The following is a 17558-nucleotide window of genomic DNA, read 5'->3' on the forward strand; positions in this document are numbered from 1 at the left end:
GAGGTTTTCATTCCTCTCAGTGCATCTTGGAGAAAGGGCTGTTGCTGTCAGTCCCTCTCTCTCCCTCATCCCCCCCTTGCTGCCATCCCTCTCCGGGTGCCAGGAGCCGAGGGGCTCGAGGAGGGGTGAGAAGATGCCATGGCGGGAGGAGCTCACCACAGCCCCTGAGGAGGTAGATTGGTCAGACACAGGTTACAAGAGAAGGCACCGAGCTGAACAGTTCCTCCCCTCCCTCCATCTCTCCCCTGCTACGGCTGATGACAATAAACTCAGAGAGAAAGGCGTCAGGATGAGAGGGGACGAGCGCTGGCTTTTGTATAGAAGCGAGGCAAGCGGCTGCAGCGATGGGGAGACAGCAGGGGAGAACCCGATGGGCTTGGGAGAAAGGCACCCCCTTCCCACCAGTGCAGCCAAGAGGGAGACAACAGAGGCACGGTGGGCAGCACAGCCCTGTGTGTGTTTCCTTAGGGATTATGGGGAAATTTGAGGGGTGCTGTTAGGGGGTAGTTGGGACGAGGGGAATGGGTGAAAGATCCACAGTTTGTTCCCCTGAATTTTGGGTGCAGCAGGGAGTGTGTTCAGCCATAGGTACGTGTGTCAGGTGCTGTGACATCCATCAGTGACAGGCATTCCCTGCCCTCCCTGACATCGCCTGCTGGTACAGGGATGCAGCAAGCAGCCAAATCCAGCCCACTACCACCACTGGGATTTCCTCTGTGCTCTCCCATGGGCCACTGTAGCCTTCCTCCCCAAAATCAGCCCCCTATCTTGCCTTCCTCCACCTTGATGAGGACCTCAGTATTTGCAAGAATTACTGTTTTGTTCATCTACTTAAACTGCCCCTTCTGTCAGGTCCAGTATCATAAACAGGCAGATTTGGGCTTTTTGTTCATTTTAATGTGTCTGGAAGTTATCTTTTGAAGTGAAATTTTTAGAGGACTCTAAGTAAAATTTTAAGTTACTAACTCAAGAGGGAAAATAAGAATATTTCAGAAATAGGAACTAGAAAATGCAAATGGATAGTTTGGGCATGGCTGTTCTGCTGTTCTGGTACCTTCCAGTTGAATCACAGGTTTTATGTAACCATTGGACCAGCTACCATGAAAACAGGTTGTGAATGGCAAGGTAAACCTCGACAGGCACTCTGCAGGATGCAATCTTGAGACTTTATTATGCCTTTTTATTGTGCAGCAGGTCCAAGAATTAAATCTTGGGGAGAGCTCCTTATGTGAACAACATATGGATAATCAAAGAGAGAAGCCAGAGACTGCAGACAGAAAGAGGGGCAAGCAGAGGATGAGCTAATGAAGCAAGCATGCTCAGCAGAGGGATGAACAGGTGGAGGGGAAGGCTCTTCTCTCCACCATGAGCAGCAGTGCACAGCTCCAGGGAAGGCCCACTGCAGCCATGGCTTTGTAGGCAGCGTGGGGAGTGGCAAGTGGTGCACAGCTTTGGGTGCCACGTCTACACAGTGATGCCTGCCTGTGCCAGGTGCTCAGCACCGCTTCTCCTCCTGCTTTATTGCATTGCTGGGCTGCTGCAGTGGCACAAGTTGCTTGCATATGAGTAGGAATAAAACTGTTAGCCATGGTCTCTCTGGGGAATCCGCAATGGCCACTCATCATTTCATGGACCTCAGATCTTTCCACTAATGCAGTATACCCTTTGCCACCAGAGCAAAAAGGCTCATTAACAATCAGTTGTTCTTTGGAACAAGCACAGAGGAATTTATTCCAGTTTTTTTCCCTCTCACTTGAGCTATAGCATCGTCCTTATCTCAGACTGAATCACTGCTTTCCTCCTTTCTCCTTGACCTCACCAACAGTGTGAAGACACACAGATGACTATTTGCTAGATTACTAGCAGTGCTAGATTACTAGCACTGGGGGGATTCATTGTGGCCTGCTTCTCCTCAGCTCCCGTGTCTTACTCAGGTCACCCAAATGTGTGAAAGTTTCTCACAGTTCTTGCCAGTAGCTGCCACTTTCTGACCCTGCCACTGGCCACCAGTGTGACCCCCCAGGTTTTCTTCATCATGTTGCAGGCAGCTCTGTCTAGGCTAGGTATGTGCTACTTATGCCTCCTGGGCAAAAGCAATGATTTACAACCAGGGACTAAGAACTCTCTGAAGAACAATTTGAGGCCATGTGTTCCCAGTGGCAAAAACATGAGCCACTGAGTAAGTCTGCTTTACAAGGTTAGTTATGTAGGTATCGACTCCTCTTCAAGTCTCATGAAAACTATATGTCCTGGGTAATACTCAGTCCCACTGATGTGATCTCCTGTGATAAGGGGAACGACTCTTTCTTGAGAAGGTTTGAAAGGATGAATTTATTTAAAGCTACGTACCAAATCGGGTGCGTGGGCCTCATGGGACTCAGCAGCAACAGCACCGCTTGCCTGCTGTCATACTGTGTTGGTTTGTCAGCAGGGGCACCAAGCCAAACCATGGCTGCCACAGCCTCGCTGAAGCTGAGGAATCTTCGTCCAGGCCAGGCTCAGCCCTGTCCTTCCTCCTTTGTTTGCATTCTTTGTCTTGTCTGGTTTGTGCTCTGTGAGGCTTAGGGGAATGCAGCTCTACAGAATCATTCCTTTCCCCCACAGACAGGCAGTCAGATGCAGTTTACAGCAGGGAGAGCTAGATGAGAAATGTGCCTCTGATATATGGGATGTGTAAGATGTAATTCCTACCAGCAGTAGGAATGTGACAAGGACACTGGTATAAAACACAAAGCTGATGCCAGGTGCTAGGGTCTCTGTACATGAGGCAAGAAAATAACAATTGCATACTCCAGTTTTAATTCATACCCATCTGAATTAGAGCATCAGATCATACTGTTAGCTTAAAAGCACCCACACGGCATGATTCAGATTTAAAGGATCTGTTCCCCCCTTTGAAGCTCCTTTTAATTCAGAGGAACTCTGTAGAAACAGCAACACTTCATCCTCTTGATACTGGTGGTTGGGAAAAAAGGCCCCAGATCTCCCTCCCTGTATTTCTTTTTCTCCCTCACTTGCACTTGATATTCTATTTCAAGGTCCTGCTTGAGGCTGTAATTCCTCCAGAGCTCTTGGATTCAACTAGTTGACACACAGCCCAGTTGTTCCCCGTCAGCACGGCAGGCTGTGCACGACTGCACTGGTTACTGTGTGTGCTTGTAGCAGCCTACCCCGGGACAGCCAGGCTGGCCTGTCAGGGAGACCCTGCACCCTTCCTTCTCCTCTGTAACTGTGCCTTAATTCAGGAGCATGATGCTAGGAATAGAAGGGAAATTAAGCCAGGAAATTAGGACACACTTCATTAAGAAGCACACATACACACAGAGTTCTGCTTAGCCCACTGTGCACTAGGCTGGGAGCAGGTAACAAACTACAATTCATAATCGACACTTCCTGTCAAGTGGCATTCATTATTCTGTGCTTTTGTAGTGGCTTAGGAAAAATCTAAATCTCTGTGGTTCCCCTTGAGACAGGTGGGTTTTCATATTAATCCCTTCCTCACTGGCCTACTTTATTTCTGATTGATGCTGTGTGGTATAAGAGTTGAGGCTGGGGTGATCACAAACATCCATTCTGGCCAGGCAAATCTGAAAAAGACAAAGGCAAAAGCTCATGCCACCCTGGGGGGCTTTTGGGGGATTTCTTTTTTTTTTTTTTTTTTATTGTGGTGTTGTTGTTGATCTGTTTGTAGCTTCATAGAGTTTAGTGTGAGGGAAATCTCAGTACCTTGGTACAGTCAGTGCCCCCTTTTCCTCTCCCTTGTTAAACCTCTGACTCTCACTTGGCAGTCTGACTCAGCGCTTATCATTCACACTTCGAGGCAGGTTGTAATTGTGATTTCCATCCCATCACCTTGGGCAAATATTTACTCCTCTTTTCCCAATTTGTATTTGTCTTTAATGCTCCTCTTTTGATCTTTCCATCTTTTTTGTTTCCTGCAGCGGTGGGTGTGCAAATAAAGCTGGATTTGCTCCAACGCAAGTTTTGGATGGCCATGCAACAGGTGAGAGCATCAGCAATCTTGCAGAGATGCAATTTAATGCTCTTCGTCAGCAAGGTCGATGCTATGTTACATCACATACAATGACATTTGAATGAGGGCTTTTGTGGAATTCATATTAAGAGATTTATGAAGTAGATTAGTTTGAAGTCACACATTTCTGTAATCCTTTGACAGCACTAATGCCGTGTGAGCCATGAGTCTGTTCTGCAGATGCCGTGGTGACAGTGTCAGCATCCTGGCCTGGCATTAGCTGTGCTGCATGTGACACATTTAATTGTAGAAATATGTTTGTGCTCATTTAGCCTTTGAGAAAACTCATGGAAATCTGCAATTTTGAGCTCGCAGAAAAAACATCTACTGCCTTCTCTTGTCATCTTCCTAATGATAACAAAACGCTACCAGCTTGCCAAAATAAAAATTATTTGCTCCAGGGATAAGCTTTTGGTGTTGTCCTAATATTAGATACTCTTCTGGACTGAAGGAAGTGGAATAATTAAAACAACTCCCCTGGTCTGGGGAGCAAGAAAAATGAAACACCTTTCCCTTATCACCCAGGGAATTCTTCCCAGGCTTTGCTTTCAGGGAGGTCTGCTGGGGGGGTGAGCATGACAGGACTGTAGCAGCACACAGCAGAAGTGGCTCTCTGCTGTCAGGAGAGGGAACTGTCATCAGATGGGGATGACAGAGAAGGTAGGAGGGCAGGAAGCTGCTCTGTGATGGCAGGAGCATCCTCGCAGGTGGGGATCACATAAACCTAACCTGAGCTAAAAAGATTTCTGCAAAGCACATGAGCACATCCTGAAACAGCAACAGAGAGCTTCATTTTAAAAGCCCTGCTCAGGGCCATACCCAGGCAGTTCTCACACAAACAAGCCCTCATGGGTGTTAAGTGAAGCTGGGAGGCCTTATGAAAGCAGGTGAAGGAGGCCTGTGTGCCAAGTGGCTGCGAGCTGTGGTCCTGGGGTAGGTGCTGGGGTGAAAAAAGGCTCCATGTGGTTTCCCAGGATGTCAGCACCGCTGGACAGAGGAATGACTAACAGATTTTGTTTTCTCTCTCTTTCCTGCCTCACTGATGCTGTGCTGCTCTGGATGTCCACACCGTGCCTCCCAGCCCAATGACACTGATGTAAGTAGACAAAAGCTGGGGACAGGGAGGGATCCTGGCGTGCCTCGCTGCAGCTTGGCTTCCTAATTGTGTCATTTGTGTGCCAGCATATCATAGTCACTGTCCCTTGTCTGTAGCCTCTGGAGAGGGTCCAAACCTGTCACAGGCTGTGTTTGTCTTCACAGTAATTAAGAGTCTTTGGCAAAGCTCAAAGTGCTCTGGGTCACAGAACCTGACCAACAGCAGGAGGATGCTGTGAGGTAGGCTGGTCTCCGAGGAGGGAGCTGTGCCCATGAAGCAGCAGATGTCATCTGAGAAAAACCAGGGAGCACAGGCTCAGTTCTGCCCCATCTCACGGGCTCCCTGCAAGCTGCCAGTGCTCTCAAACCAGGGTCCTGGCTGTGGTGCTGCTGCTGTATGGCCAGCCCAGCACCAGGCACTGCTGGAACTTCTCTAGGTCTGAAAGTGCAGTGGCAGTGAGACTCAGCCCTCACACTGCTGAGGAAGATGTGCGAGGCACGAGCCCTTCTTGTGGAAAACCACTGTGGTTCACCTGGGTTTCTGTTCTGATATCTGAACCCTGGGCTCTGTATTTGTTATCCCCCAGGGCCATAACTGTGGTTTGTTGTGACCATGTTTCTCTGCTGACCAAAGGAAACAAACTGCCAGGTGACCTCTAGGAATACATCCAGGGAAATAAAACAACCACGTCTTGCTTTGTGGTGAGGCAGGGGTGAGATGGTGCTTGCAACTGGGGATAAAGGAATTTTTTTTAAACCATCATCCCTAGAGTCTCAAAAAGCCAGCTGTATTCGGAGTGTGAACATGTGATATTGTAAAGATGTGGGACTTGAAACAAAGTCAGGCATCTCCAAACCTCCTCTGAAGTTGAACAGAGGGACAGAAAACTGGTTTGGTTCTGCAGAACTCAAGGGGAGAAACAAATCCTAACTGAAAGTTACAGTCGTGTTGTGGTCTGGAATGGCCAGTTTACCTCTTGTTACTGAGAATCACCCAGAAAGGGGATTGAATTTTATGTCTAAGGGTTTTGAGAAAATAGTGGGTAGCTGGCTGAGAGCAGACAGGCTATGTGCCATGCCAGTGTCCTTCCCTGACCCCAGAAAACCTCTGGCAGGAAGGGGACTCCATGCACAGAAAAGGCAACACTGTGTCAGCTTTCTTCCCTCTGCTACTGGAGAAAATAGAATTAAAAAATAACACAAAGAGACAGACACATGCAGCCATGGCAAACTCTGAACAATTATGAAATCAATAAGCACCTGAAGGGCTTTGTTACTCACCACTTAACCCCTCATGTCCCCACCCAGTTCAGTGTTGTGAAACACATGTCAAGTCCACTATGCAGAAATTCTAAATGAAAGAAGTGGATGGTGCCTTGGGCTACATGTGCACCATTCACATCCTATTTTATCATTAGCTATCTGGAGAATAAAGAAACCAACAGCAACAACAACAAAAAAATCCCTGCCTGAGAAGAGCCCTGATCTAAAAGACCATGCTATATTCGTAGTCCAGATACTAACAGATGCTGAAATGCATGCTGGTTTCTCCCTGGTGCACAATAACCTTTGCTTTCGCCCTTTCTTTACAAGTGCCTCCTCTGCTTGGAGTGCACAGGTCCTGCTGGGCACATGTCAGGGAGGCAGGTGCAGGATCTGAGCCCTCAGGAGAGGGGATGTTGCTCATAGAGGCAGGGAGCTGGAGTGGCTGACCTGGGGGTGGTACCTGTGCGTGCTGCTGAGCTTGTCCTGGTGGAAATGCCAGCTGAATTGCAGAGCTGTCTGGGATACTGTTCTGCAAACCTTTAGCCGGCAGTCCCAAGGGGGAGACAGTAAGATGAGTTCATGCAATGAGCTGAGGGATACACTCAGTGCAGGTGGCTCTGGGTGCAGCTGCAGGTTGAGCTCTGGGATCCCCAAGCAAGAGGCTGTGACCTGGCACTGACCCTTTGCACAACAAAGGGCACCACGGGGACATGTGGGACAGCCAGGTGTCCGGCCACCTGGAGACCCAGCAGGATGACCCCAGACGATCACACGCATGGGCTGTGAGGGTATAAAAGCTCAGTCTCCTTTGGTTGGGGCCCCTCCTCAGAGGCACGGGTTCGAGCTCTTTCTGTGTTGCTGCACCATTAATAAATTGCTTTAAGGTTCTGGATGTCTGAGACAGGGAAACCTGGAGCTGAACAAGTAAGGAAAACTTGTCTGGCCGTGTGAGTGTGGGGTGTGTGGTGAGTCAGAGACCTGTGGGGTCACTGTAGCTGCTGCTGCCTCAGTCCCAGCAATGAAAGCCTCTGGTCGTGGGGGAGTGACTGCCAGAGCAGCTCCTGCATGGTCAGCCTGGGAAGTTTCCTTCACACCATGGTTAATTCTCCCCTTTCCCTTTGCAGTGCCGTGGCTTGGATGGTGCCTGTCCGCTCAGCTGTCAGGATGATGTAAGTTGCCTCAGTTTCTTCTCTGTACCTGTGGTGGGTATGATTGACCACCTGCTCTGTCTCCCCCAAAAAAAGGCAGTGCCTGTTGTCTCTTCACAAGAGATTGCACAGCTGGGGGCAGGACCTCATAGTAATGAGACAAATCTGCAGTTTAGGGCTTCCCCCTAGCTGGGCCAGGGCAGAGACATTGGGATTCCAGCCAGTGAAAGTCCATCTCCTTTAAATCTGTCTCCCAAGTATCCCAGATCTTAAAAAAAAAAAGTGGTTGTCAGCATGACATGCATGCTGGACACCTTTCTTTGTGTTTATGCCACTGCTTCAGCCTTGGTATCAGGAATATGTGAGACAGGAGCTCCTCTGCCCCGAAAAGAGATTTTTTTTGTTGTATGTTCATGTAGGATTTTCTCTGTTTGCTAGTTTTCCCTGCAGGAAAGAGTTTTCATCTAAAATCTGTGCCTCCATTTCCTGCTTCGCAAAATAAAAGTAGATCAGCACCGATACTCAGTGGTGGGGAGAGGGTTATTTTGTGAGTGATTATAAAACTCTGAAATCTGAAGATGGAAAGTATTAGATACCATATTACTAAAGAGAAGAGCACTACAAATATCCTGAAGGATGCCTTGCCTTAAGTGTGGCTCAAAGCCTGCTAGGCCTGCACAGAGCCCCAGCTAGAGATGATCTCTGTCACAGCTCATGGACTCAATACCCTAAAATAGAGGCAGAGAGGGAAAAGAATTGTGTAAAACTCATGGTAGCTGAGCTGTGGGGCTTGGTGTGGAAATGCCAAGGCTGCTGGCATCATCACAAACCCACACTGCTCCATCCTGAACACAAACAGGGGAAGAGCCATCTTTAATATTGCTTCTCTTCCATCTCTGCAGATTCTGAACTGCTTCCTCATTGACAACAACGGCTTTATACTTGTTTCCAAAATACCTGAAGAGGTAAGAGAGCATAAGAGAAGGAGGAGAGTGGGGTTTGCTTGTTCCTGAATAACCCACCAGAGCTGGTTAAAACAAATGAAGTTGAATTGTGTAATAAGGGTGGCTGTGGTGTAATTAAATTCAACTGCGCAGTGAGGGGGAAGGCTCCCAGCAGAGTGACAGCACATCCTAGGTGAGGAAGGAGTTTGCAGTGATAAGGAAGGAACTAGTCAAAATATCTTTTGATCAGAAGAAAGGAAATTAGACTCTGTTCCCTTGGCACAGATGCTATTGAAAGATGATCTGAGACAGTCGGGAAGGGAAGGGAAGGGAAGGGAAGGGAAGGGAAGGGAAGGGAAGGGAAGGGAAGGGAAGGGAAGGGAAGGGAAGGGAAGGGAAGGGAAGGGAAGGGAAGGGAAGGGAAGGGAAGGGAAGGGAAGGGAAGGGAAGGGAAGGGAAGGGAAGGGAAGGGAAGGGAAGGGAAGGGAAGGGAAGGGAAGGGAAGGGAGCAGCAGTTTTGAGTGCTTCTGAAGTCAAAGCAGGTGTTCTTCAGAAAAGGAGACTGAGGGGATGGTAACAGCAATGAAAATGAAGACAAAATAATTTAAGTAAATTGGAAACAGGATCACACCTAAAGAATTGGAGAATTTACTGGACTTGCAGAGGTGAAAGGAGCAAGGGGAAAAGCTCAGAATAGAAATAAAAATAAGGTGTGTGGTTCCACAGCCATTTCTAGGGAGCTGAAGGGGTGCAAGTTTGATGTGACATCCTGTGCAGCTAGGTAAAGTCAACACTATCAGTCACTTCATGGTTGAGCTACACTTTTCCATTCTCTGATAAATTCACCACAGAGCTTCTTCTTTCAGAATAATTAAACCCCACAGTTCTGGACATCAGAAAGTGATATGTGGGAACAATCTCATAAACTACAAAGCAAGAAGGCAATAGTAAGAGTGGGCTTAGAGAAGAAGTGGGAAATTAAGGGGGTTTGTTACTGACAAAATAGTGGAGTTTCATTAAAATTGCCATTGTACTGGAGTTAACAAATGCAGTTTGGGTATTTCCAAAAGGCAGTAGATCCAATCCCAGAAATTACTTTCTTCAAGATGTGACAAACAGGTTGAAATGGAAATTAAGGTAACAGACCTCCTGGTGGATGTAATTGGCACAAGCAGCACAGCTTCCAGAAGGAAGAAAACTTATCAGCTATAGGTCTTTGAAAGTGTGACAAAATCAGGAGATAAGAGAGACTAGATAACCTACTGGATTTCAGTTTTCTTCAGCCTTGAACAGAGTTCCTTACAAGAACCTGGTGAAACAGTGAAGCACGAAGTAGTGACATTGATCTCAAATTAGCCAGGACAGATGAGAAAGAAGATGACTATTCAGATGGAAAACATCAGCTATATGAGTCCCATGGTTTCCCACCTGGACTTGGGTTGGTTAACATATTCAGAATGGGCTGGCAAAAGAAAAAGGTGAGACTGTGCATTCTGCAGGCACTGCACAGTGAGTTCAGAGAGGCTGAGATGAGACTATTGAGAGGCACAGAGCAAAACCAATCAGCAACACAGAGGCACCAGGGGGGATAAAGACAGATACCAAGGGAAACTTATTGCAAGGGATAACCAACCTCTTTTCTGTAGGAAAGTGAAAAGTTCCCTACCCAGCACACTGAATAGTCTGGTAGAAGTGTCCCTTAATGACATGGTGTGCCAAAAAACAAAAAAGCAAATAGAACTTGAAGACTGAGGGAGAGAAATGCTGTAAAAGTTGCATTGGCTCCCCACTGTGGGTGGCCAGGCCCTACTGAATTTTTGGGATGGGCTGGTGGTCTTAGGAATTGCTGTTTTCTCCTCTGATGCCCATGGCATTTTCAAAGGCATTTCACTGACTCCTATGACAGTGGAGACAGCTACACCCTTTAGCTGCCATGTCACCTGTGTGTCCTCAGCAGTGCCCTCCTGGGTTCTGCCTCAGTGCTTTTTCCTGCATCTTATGGAAAATGGGTTTTTCCAAAGCTCATCTCTGAAAGATCTGACTAGCAGAAACATGGCATTATAGTGGATTTGGGTAAATTATAAACATTATCCACATGCCTGCAAGATCAGGCATTTTGGCAAGCACCAGAGCTGTCCTCCTCCAGCTTTTACCTTCCCTGACCTCAGAGAGTTCACCACTGCTCTTTTTTTTTCTGATTTTTTATCCTGTTCCAGTTACTGTTTTTATTTCCTGGTGGTACCATGAGTATCCACACTGTTAAACCCTACAGGGAATTCAAGACAGCACTAAATCAATTCCCTGGGTTTCCTAGCTTTGCCACCTGGATGTTGCTGCGTGGGATCACTTGCTGCTGTGTGGCCTTCCCTGTCCCATCCTGTAGTCTTTCCTCAAGGCATCTATTTAAAAAAATACCCAAAACATCCTGTACCTGGTTTTTGTGGGTATTTTGGCTTTTCTGCCTGCCAGAGCTGCCTAGTGCCTGCATCTCCTTCCCTGGGTGACCACACTGGAAATCAGAGAAGCTTCCTGCAAATGGGGTGAGGACAGCATGGCTCAGGCTCTGCTCTCCTCTGCCCTTGGGATGGGGGATCAGGGTGAGGGATTGGCTCTAATAACCTCTGTATGAAGGCAGCAGGAAGCTTACTGGCAGTTGGAAACCACCATGGAAAAGGGACTCAGTATTTTAATGAGTGACAAGTTGGAAGCTCCCTGCAGGATTACTTGGGGAAGAACGGGTAATCTCTTAATTCGAGCTAATCTCCCCATCCAGTCTCATCCCAGAGGGAGCGAAGAGTTAAAACACAGAGCCAGGAGAAGGGAGTGAGGACTTGGAGGAAGGGAAAATAAGTGGAAGGGTCAGGCTGTGCTGCAGGGAGGGCTGCTCTGCGTTTTCTGTCACGTTTGCAGCCGTGGCCCCACAGCCACCCCTGAGTTTTTAGCTGCTTCTCACTGTCAGTCATAGGCACAGCTGTGGATCCCAGGTCTTGAGCTCCCTCCGCCTGCTCCATCCAGATGTTCCCTCTCTCACTAAACCCCTTTTTCTAGGATTGCTGCCTTCTGCCTGAGGCATTTTGCAGAGGATGTCTGCAAGCTCTGCCCAGGTGGGACTTCAGGAGCAGGGTGCAGAGGCAGACAAAAGGCCAAGATTCCACCAGAGCTCAGAGCTTGTGGAGAAGGAAGGGCTGGCTCTGTTTGAGCCATGCAACAAGGAGGCTGCCTGCCTGCCCAAAGCCTGGGCAATTTGGCAGATCTTTTTTGTCTGCAGCTTCTGAGTGTACAAATAGTGTAAATTGCTCAATGAGCCAGCAAAACATGGATGCATGTGAGCAGTGATGTAGCTTTTGAGTCATATGTGTGCTCTGCATCCTGTGCACAGCCTGCACATGTGCCTGTGCACTCAGCTGCAGGGGGAAGTGACACAGCGTGTGTCATGTGGGATGTCCGAGCAATGCTTCGTGCTGTCAACCTCTGAAATGCCAAGGGCCTGTGGAAACTTGCCCAGAGATGGGAGTTAGGAGAAACACAGCAGAGGGATGCCTAGGAGAGCAGCAGTCACTGGAGGAAGCAGGATGTAATGAGAGCTGCTTTACAAAATGTTGCTCCACTACAGGACAACTTTGCTTTCTGCCTAGTGATGCTTTTCTCTGTTACTACCTGCAGAGGGTACCTAAAACAGCAGCAAGCTTTGAATGTCTGGTTTGCTGTTGGAGGCCAGTTTGTTTTCTGAACACACTCCCTAGGCCATACTCTCACTTGCACTGAGTTTTTTTGAAATTAAAGTATGTGCTTCTTAAAAAAAGTTGTATCAATATCTGTTTATGAGCAGTAAGAACTTCACGAAAGAGGTTGTTGGTTGAGGATTTCTGAGGTTGCTTTTTGATGGCTTTTTGTTTGTTTTGTTTTAAAGACAGAAAAATCTGAACTTTAATTGAATGTATCTAGTTTTTACCCTTGAAAAGGGAAGGGAAGGGAGCAGCACTTTTGAGTGCTTCTGAAGTCAAAGCAGGTGTTCTTCATTCTTATACCTATACAAATTATGTCCTACATGGAGAAATTGGGCCAGACATCAGCATCTCTTGACAGGATGGGCCTCATTTACAGCCTTGCAGTGGCCCCCTCTCCTTGCCCCACTGCCTGCAGTTTGCACTGTGTTAAATCTCCCTGCTGGGTCTGCAGACTGGTATTAAATGGAAGCAGCTGGCCTCTTCACCACCCTAATCAGATTGAAAGAGCGAGGGAGGTGAAAAAAGTTAGTGCTTGCTCAGGCACATTTGACTGTCTGAGACGATTACAGCCTAAATGCTCGAAGGGGAGTTGATGTTATGTATCAATTTATACAGTGAAATGACTTGTAAAGCCTTTTGGGAAGAGGCTCATAACCATGTAACACTACTGTTAGATGATTACCATGTGATCTTAGGTAAATCTGCCTAAGAGTTTGGGCTTTTTTTGTGGAAATGTCCCACTCAAATAAATGAAGTCATCTGTCATCTGCTAATACATGCTAAATGACTGCTAGCCTATCAGTGGAAAAGCAAAACATCCCAGACTGTGTGAATGCTTCCATAACACATGGGAGCTATTTACTCTGTCAGGACCCATGAGCCAGGAAAACAGACAGAGGACAGCTCATATCCGCACTTTTATTATTTACAAACATTTCATTTACTTGCCTGTGAACAAAGCGGTGGACTTGACAGGTTTGAAGCATTTTTGCAATATATTTGTCATGGTTTAGTAACCAGAATTGTTTGTTTGAGGAAATCTTTAAAGAAGCAGTTAGCAGATTTGAGATTGGGTCCTTATTTGAGATTATTGACTCCAAGGCATACATGGAACCAGAGGGCCACAAGTTCAACCCTTAGTTCAGACATGCAAGCAGGACTGGGGGGTTGTTGTCCCCCCAAATGTAACTTAGTTCTAGCTGTGCCAGTGCACAGTATGTAATCTACAGGGATGGATGGGTTTGTGTTGTGTTGTTTGGGTCACTGCCTGCTCAGAACTCACACAGCAGTGAGTTGTAAAATTGCATTTGCTACCTAAATAAATCTGTACGTAACACTTGTGCATGGTGGGCCAGTTCACCTAGGGCAGCAGGAGAGCAGAGGTTTCCAAAACCACAGTGGCTGTGGGTAGCAGAGAGGCTCAAATGGAAGACTCAGACATTCAGATCCAAAGAACATGGATTCCAAATAACCCACGAGAGAGTCCAGGCTCCCAGTGATTCAGCATGCCTGGGTCTCTGCAGCTTGAGAGTCTGCCTTTTTCTGACACAAGCCACAGGGACTTATGTGGGCTAAATAATTTCCAAGCGTGGTAGGAATGGTGCAGGATGCCCAGCTGGTGATGGGGGAAGTCCTCCCTCAAGCTTTCCAGCCAGCCAAAGGACAAAGCTCAGTGTTGCCTCCTTACATTGTGTACAGCAGGCCTCCAGACAAACTAGATCAGCTGGAGCCATCGAACATTTGGAAGATGTACAGTTTTTTCTGTTTTTCCCTTGTTGTGCTTGCAGACTGGAAAATTTTTTGGTGCAGTGGATGGCTCAGTGATGACCCAGCTGCTAAACATGGGCATGTTCAGGCGGTAAGTGGAGGATCTCCACACTGTACTTCTTGTTCTTCGCTGATGTGTGGGTCAGAGCATGTTGGTCCTTCTAAGAAGCACTTGAGCACGGAAAATTCATATGCTGGTGATACATGTGACTCTCTTATCCAGACACAAGAGCTCCTTTAGCTACCTGCCCCATCTGCTGACTGGCTCAGCTATCATCAGCACACTGTTTCTCCTCACCTCTTGTTCTTCCACCTGCTGCAAAACACAGAGAGAGACAGAAACTTCCAATCTCTGTGTGGCCTGCATCTGCTTCTCTGTCTTTTCCAGGACAAGATGCTGTGGGAAACTTTTCTTGGCATCTTGGGTACAGAAGTGCTTCAGTTCCTTCTGCCACTCAGAAAGCCTTTCTGGGGAGTGGTTGTTTGAGAGCCCCACAGATGCAGCATTGCAGCTGACTGACCACATTTCTGTCTCTCTTAAAAAAATTCTCCACTCCACTCCCTCAGCCAATGTCAGAAGAGAGTTCAGCGTTTCAGTGGCTTGAAAACAGGAACTAGGGGGATCTGAGGTAGTTACAATTATAACTCCTCTGCTTCATAGCTTGCTTTACTCACTGTCTGAAATTAGGGACATATTTCCTCCTGTACTGACCCAGTTACATTAATCCAGAGCCTGTATTTCTTGCTCTGCAAGATCCAGCATTGGCCAAACAGCAAAGACACGTGTAAGCAGGTCACTGCTTTAGTGAATCCAGGAAACAGTCCATACCTGACATTTTTGAGAAAAAGCTGACGTGTCTGTCCTGTGGGTGGTTGCATTGCTTGCTTTCGACAGCTTGCTTGTTGTGTTTTGCTTGCAGAGTGACCATGTATGATTACCAGGCAATGTGCAAGGTGCCCTACCACCACCACAGCGGCGCCCGACCCCTGCTCAGCGTACGTATCTGTCACCATGCAGCCCTCCCTGGGCTGGGCTTCCTCCTGCAGGACATCTCCAGCATTCCCCAGAAGACTTCAGGAGATGTTTGCTTTCAGGATGGGACTGTCCAAACTCACCTCAGGCAGATTCCTGAAGCAGCGGTGGCCACTGATGTTGGTTTCCAGTGTGGCTCTCTGTCGCCATATAGGATCTCACTGAAAATTGGAAGGACCAGGGAAAGAACAGGAGCTAGACTGTGGCAGGTTCTCCTTTAAGCCAAGCAATCAGCTAGCAGCTGAAATGAACAGGAATGTTTTTACAGAGCATGGTTTTACTCAGCTCAAGAAGGAGAGTTGCAGTGTCAGGGAACAGAGCATCTGGGGAAAACTGGCAGTCATTGGGGAAGGATGAGTGAGCTTGGAGCAGGAGAGTGAGAATGCTGGTAAGCCCAGAGAACAAACTAACAGAGTGAAGGGTTTTACCAGTACCCAAATGCAACCTCTCTTTAGGCTGATAAAAACTCATAGTCTAATCCCACTCCACCTTCCTAACCTTGCCTCAAACAAGCAGAACAAAGTAACTACTCAACACTTAGGCCACTTCAAACTGCTTGACACAACCCTAAACAGGGATGTGTTCATTACTGTTATGATCCTTTGATACTGGAAGGAGTACAGGAAGTACCCTTACAGCGTGACATTGTGATTTTTTTTTTTCCAGTAAAGGAATTTTCAACAAAATACTGCCTTTTAACAACATTCTTAACAATAACACTTTTAACAATGTCTGGTTTGCAATGGCTATACTTAAGCTTGCTTGATAACATATGGTGATTGTAGTGAAAATATTTGCTTGATTATATCCTCCAATTCTGATTACTGAAAGAGATGTCACAAACAATGAGCTGGCAAAAATGAGGTGAATTGGGAAGAACATGAAAAGATGAGCATTCAGCCTCCATCTCTCATCTTCCCCTCTTAGCAAAACCCTTGAAAATTAAGAAATCAAGAAAAGTCAGTTTTTCATATACAGACATAAAAAATCAGTCAATTTTACTATTTTACTATTTGCTGACTTATTTTGGCTGAAGAGGAGTCATCAGTAATGGAACATTATCCTGCATCCTGTGACTACCGCATCTGTTTTGGGTTTGAGGACATGGGCATGATTATGAGAGGGGGAGATGAAAATTAGACGTGGTTACCATGAGGAAAAGAAGCAGCAGTATCCTCTGCAGATGAATTGTCCCTGGGATAATGCTGGATTTCCAATTTGTAGCTGAAAAGCAAGAAGATGATAGAAGTCGTGCCATCTTGAGGAAAAGCTGGATGAAAGCGCAGTTAAGCATAATCAATCAATGGCAGATAATACTAAATCCTGGGCAGTGCTGTCACTTGTCCCAGAAACACCACTTGCTCTCAGAACACAAAAGCATCCTAAACTGGTGGTGTCCCATTTAGCTGTGTTTCTCTCCTGCTCTGAGCTCTGAAGGTCATCCACACTGGAGAGAAATCATCAAGCAATTACATCTTCAAAGTCCTTCATATATTCCTGATAAACTCCCTGACCGTCATGGGGAGGGGGTAAGGAGGTATTATTAGTAGCAGGGCAGCTCTGCTGGCTTTTGATGTATTTTGAACATTTTCCAGTGATGCCCAGACCTTGTATTTCCAGCCTGTCTTCAGGAGCTCTGATCAGTGGAGAGACTTAAATCTAAAATGTGGGGTCCTGCATAACAATTATAAATTCTCTGACCAGGTCCTTACGGTATTTCTCATTTCTTCTTTTGTTCTCCAGCCAATTTATGCCTTTGTAGCTGCAGTGAAGTGGCTGATAAGTGATTTCCTCATGTGAGTACCAAAAGATGGGGGTGTTTGGGAGGCTCAGACCAGGAGGGGCAAGAGCTGGGAAAGCTGCAAGCGGAAGCCCCCACGTAGGGCATTGCTGTCAGCCTTCTCCTGACATTCAGCTCTGCACTGTGCTCCTGGGAGACAGAAAGCTATTACTATTGCCATTTTGAGAGGCAGAGGCCTACAGTGGGTCTGGGATTTACCTGAAGTCACTCAGTACAAAGTGCCTGAGTCAGAAATAGGACTTGGGTCTCCTGGGGCTCTGTGCAGATCCTTGGTGCCGAGTTCTCTTGCCTGTCTCGTTTGCCCGTGAGGAGCGAATGCACTTCTTCCTTTCACGGGGGGAGAAGGCTGAAGGCAGCAAGCCAAGCAGCTCAGGTCTGAGTGCCAGGCAAGGGGGGAGAGAGGGGAGGCTCTCCTCTGGGTTTGGGTTCACCTCAGACATCTGGGGTTAATTAGAGTTCAAGCTCAAATTAGGATGGAAGTGCCACTGCTCAGCTTGCTGGGTGTGCAAAAGGGCAGATGTGGTAAAGGTCCAGCTCTGAAGGTTTTAGCCTGTTGGTACAGAACATTTCCATGTAGTTACCTCCAAGCAGCCAGGGTGTGGGCTTCTGATGGCCATCATGCCTGCTCCTCAGGTGGGTTCTGTAGTGGCTGAATCCTCTCCCAGCCTCAGGGGCTGCCATACTTGTTCCTTCCTTCTCTGGCGAGCCCGTTGCTCAGGATATACTTTAAGAAAAAGCCCATT

At 47.2% G+C, this 17558-nt stretch overlaps 1 protein-coding gene across 1 annotated transcript in view; it reads left to right on the plus strand.

Moving 5' to 3' along the window:
• Window positions 1-17558, plus strand: part of CACNA2D4 (calcium voltage-gated channel auxiliary subunit alpha2delta 4) — a 123163-nt gene that overhangs the window by 94897 nt on the left and 10708 nt on the right. Inside the window, exons 28-34 of the mRNA XM_053942558.1 lie at window positions 3942-4003; window positions 5115-5129; window positions 7519-7563; window positions 8445-8507; window positions 14002-14072; window positions 14902-14977; window positions 16758-16810. Coding sequence (XP_053798533.1) covers window positions 3942-4003; window positions 5115-5129; window positions 7519-7563; window positions 8445-8507; window positions 14002-14072; window positions 14902-14977; window positions 16758-16810 — 385 coding nt within the window. The remainder of the gene's footprint in view (window positions 1-3941; window positions 4004-5114; window positions 5130-7518; window positions 7564-8444; window positions 8508-14001; window positions 14073-14901; window positions 14978-16757; window positions 16811-17558) is intronic.

The sequence above is a fragment of the Vidua chalybeata genome, chromosome 5 (assembly GCF_026979565.1).
Source record: "Vidua chalybeata isolate OUT-0048 chromosome 5, bVidCha1 merged haplotype, whole genome shotgun sequence".
NCBI lineage: Eukaryota > Metazoa > Chordata > Aves > Passeriformes > Viduidae > Vidua > Vidua chalybeata.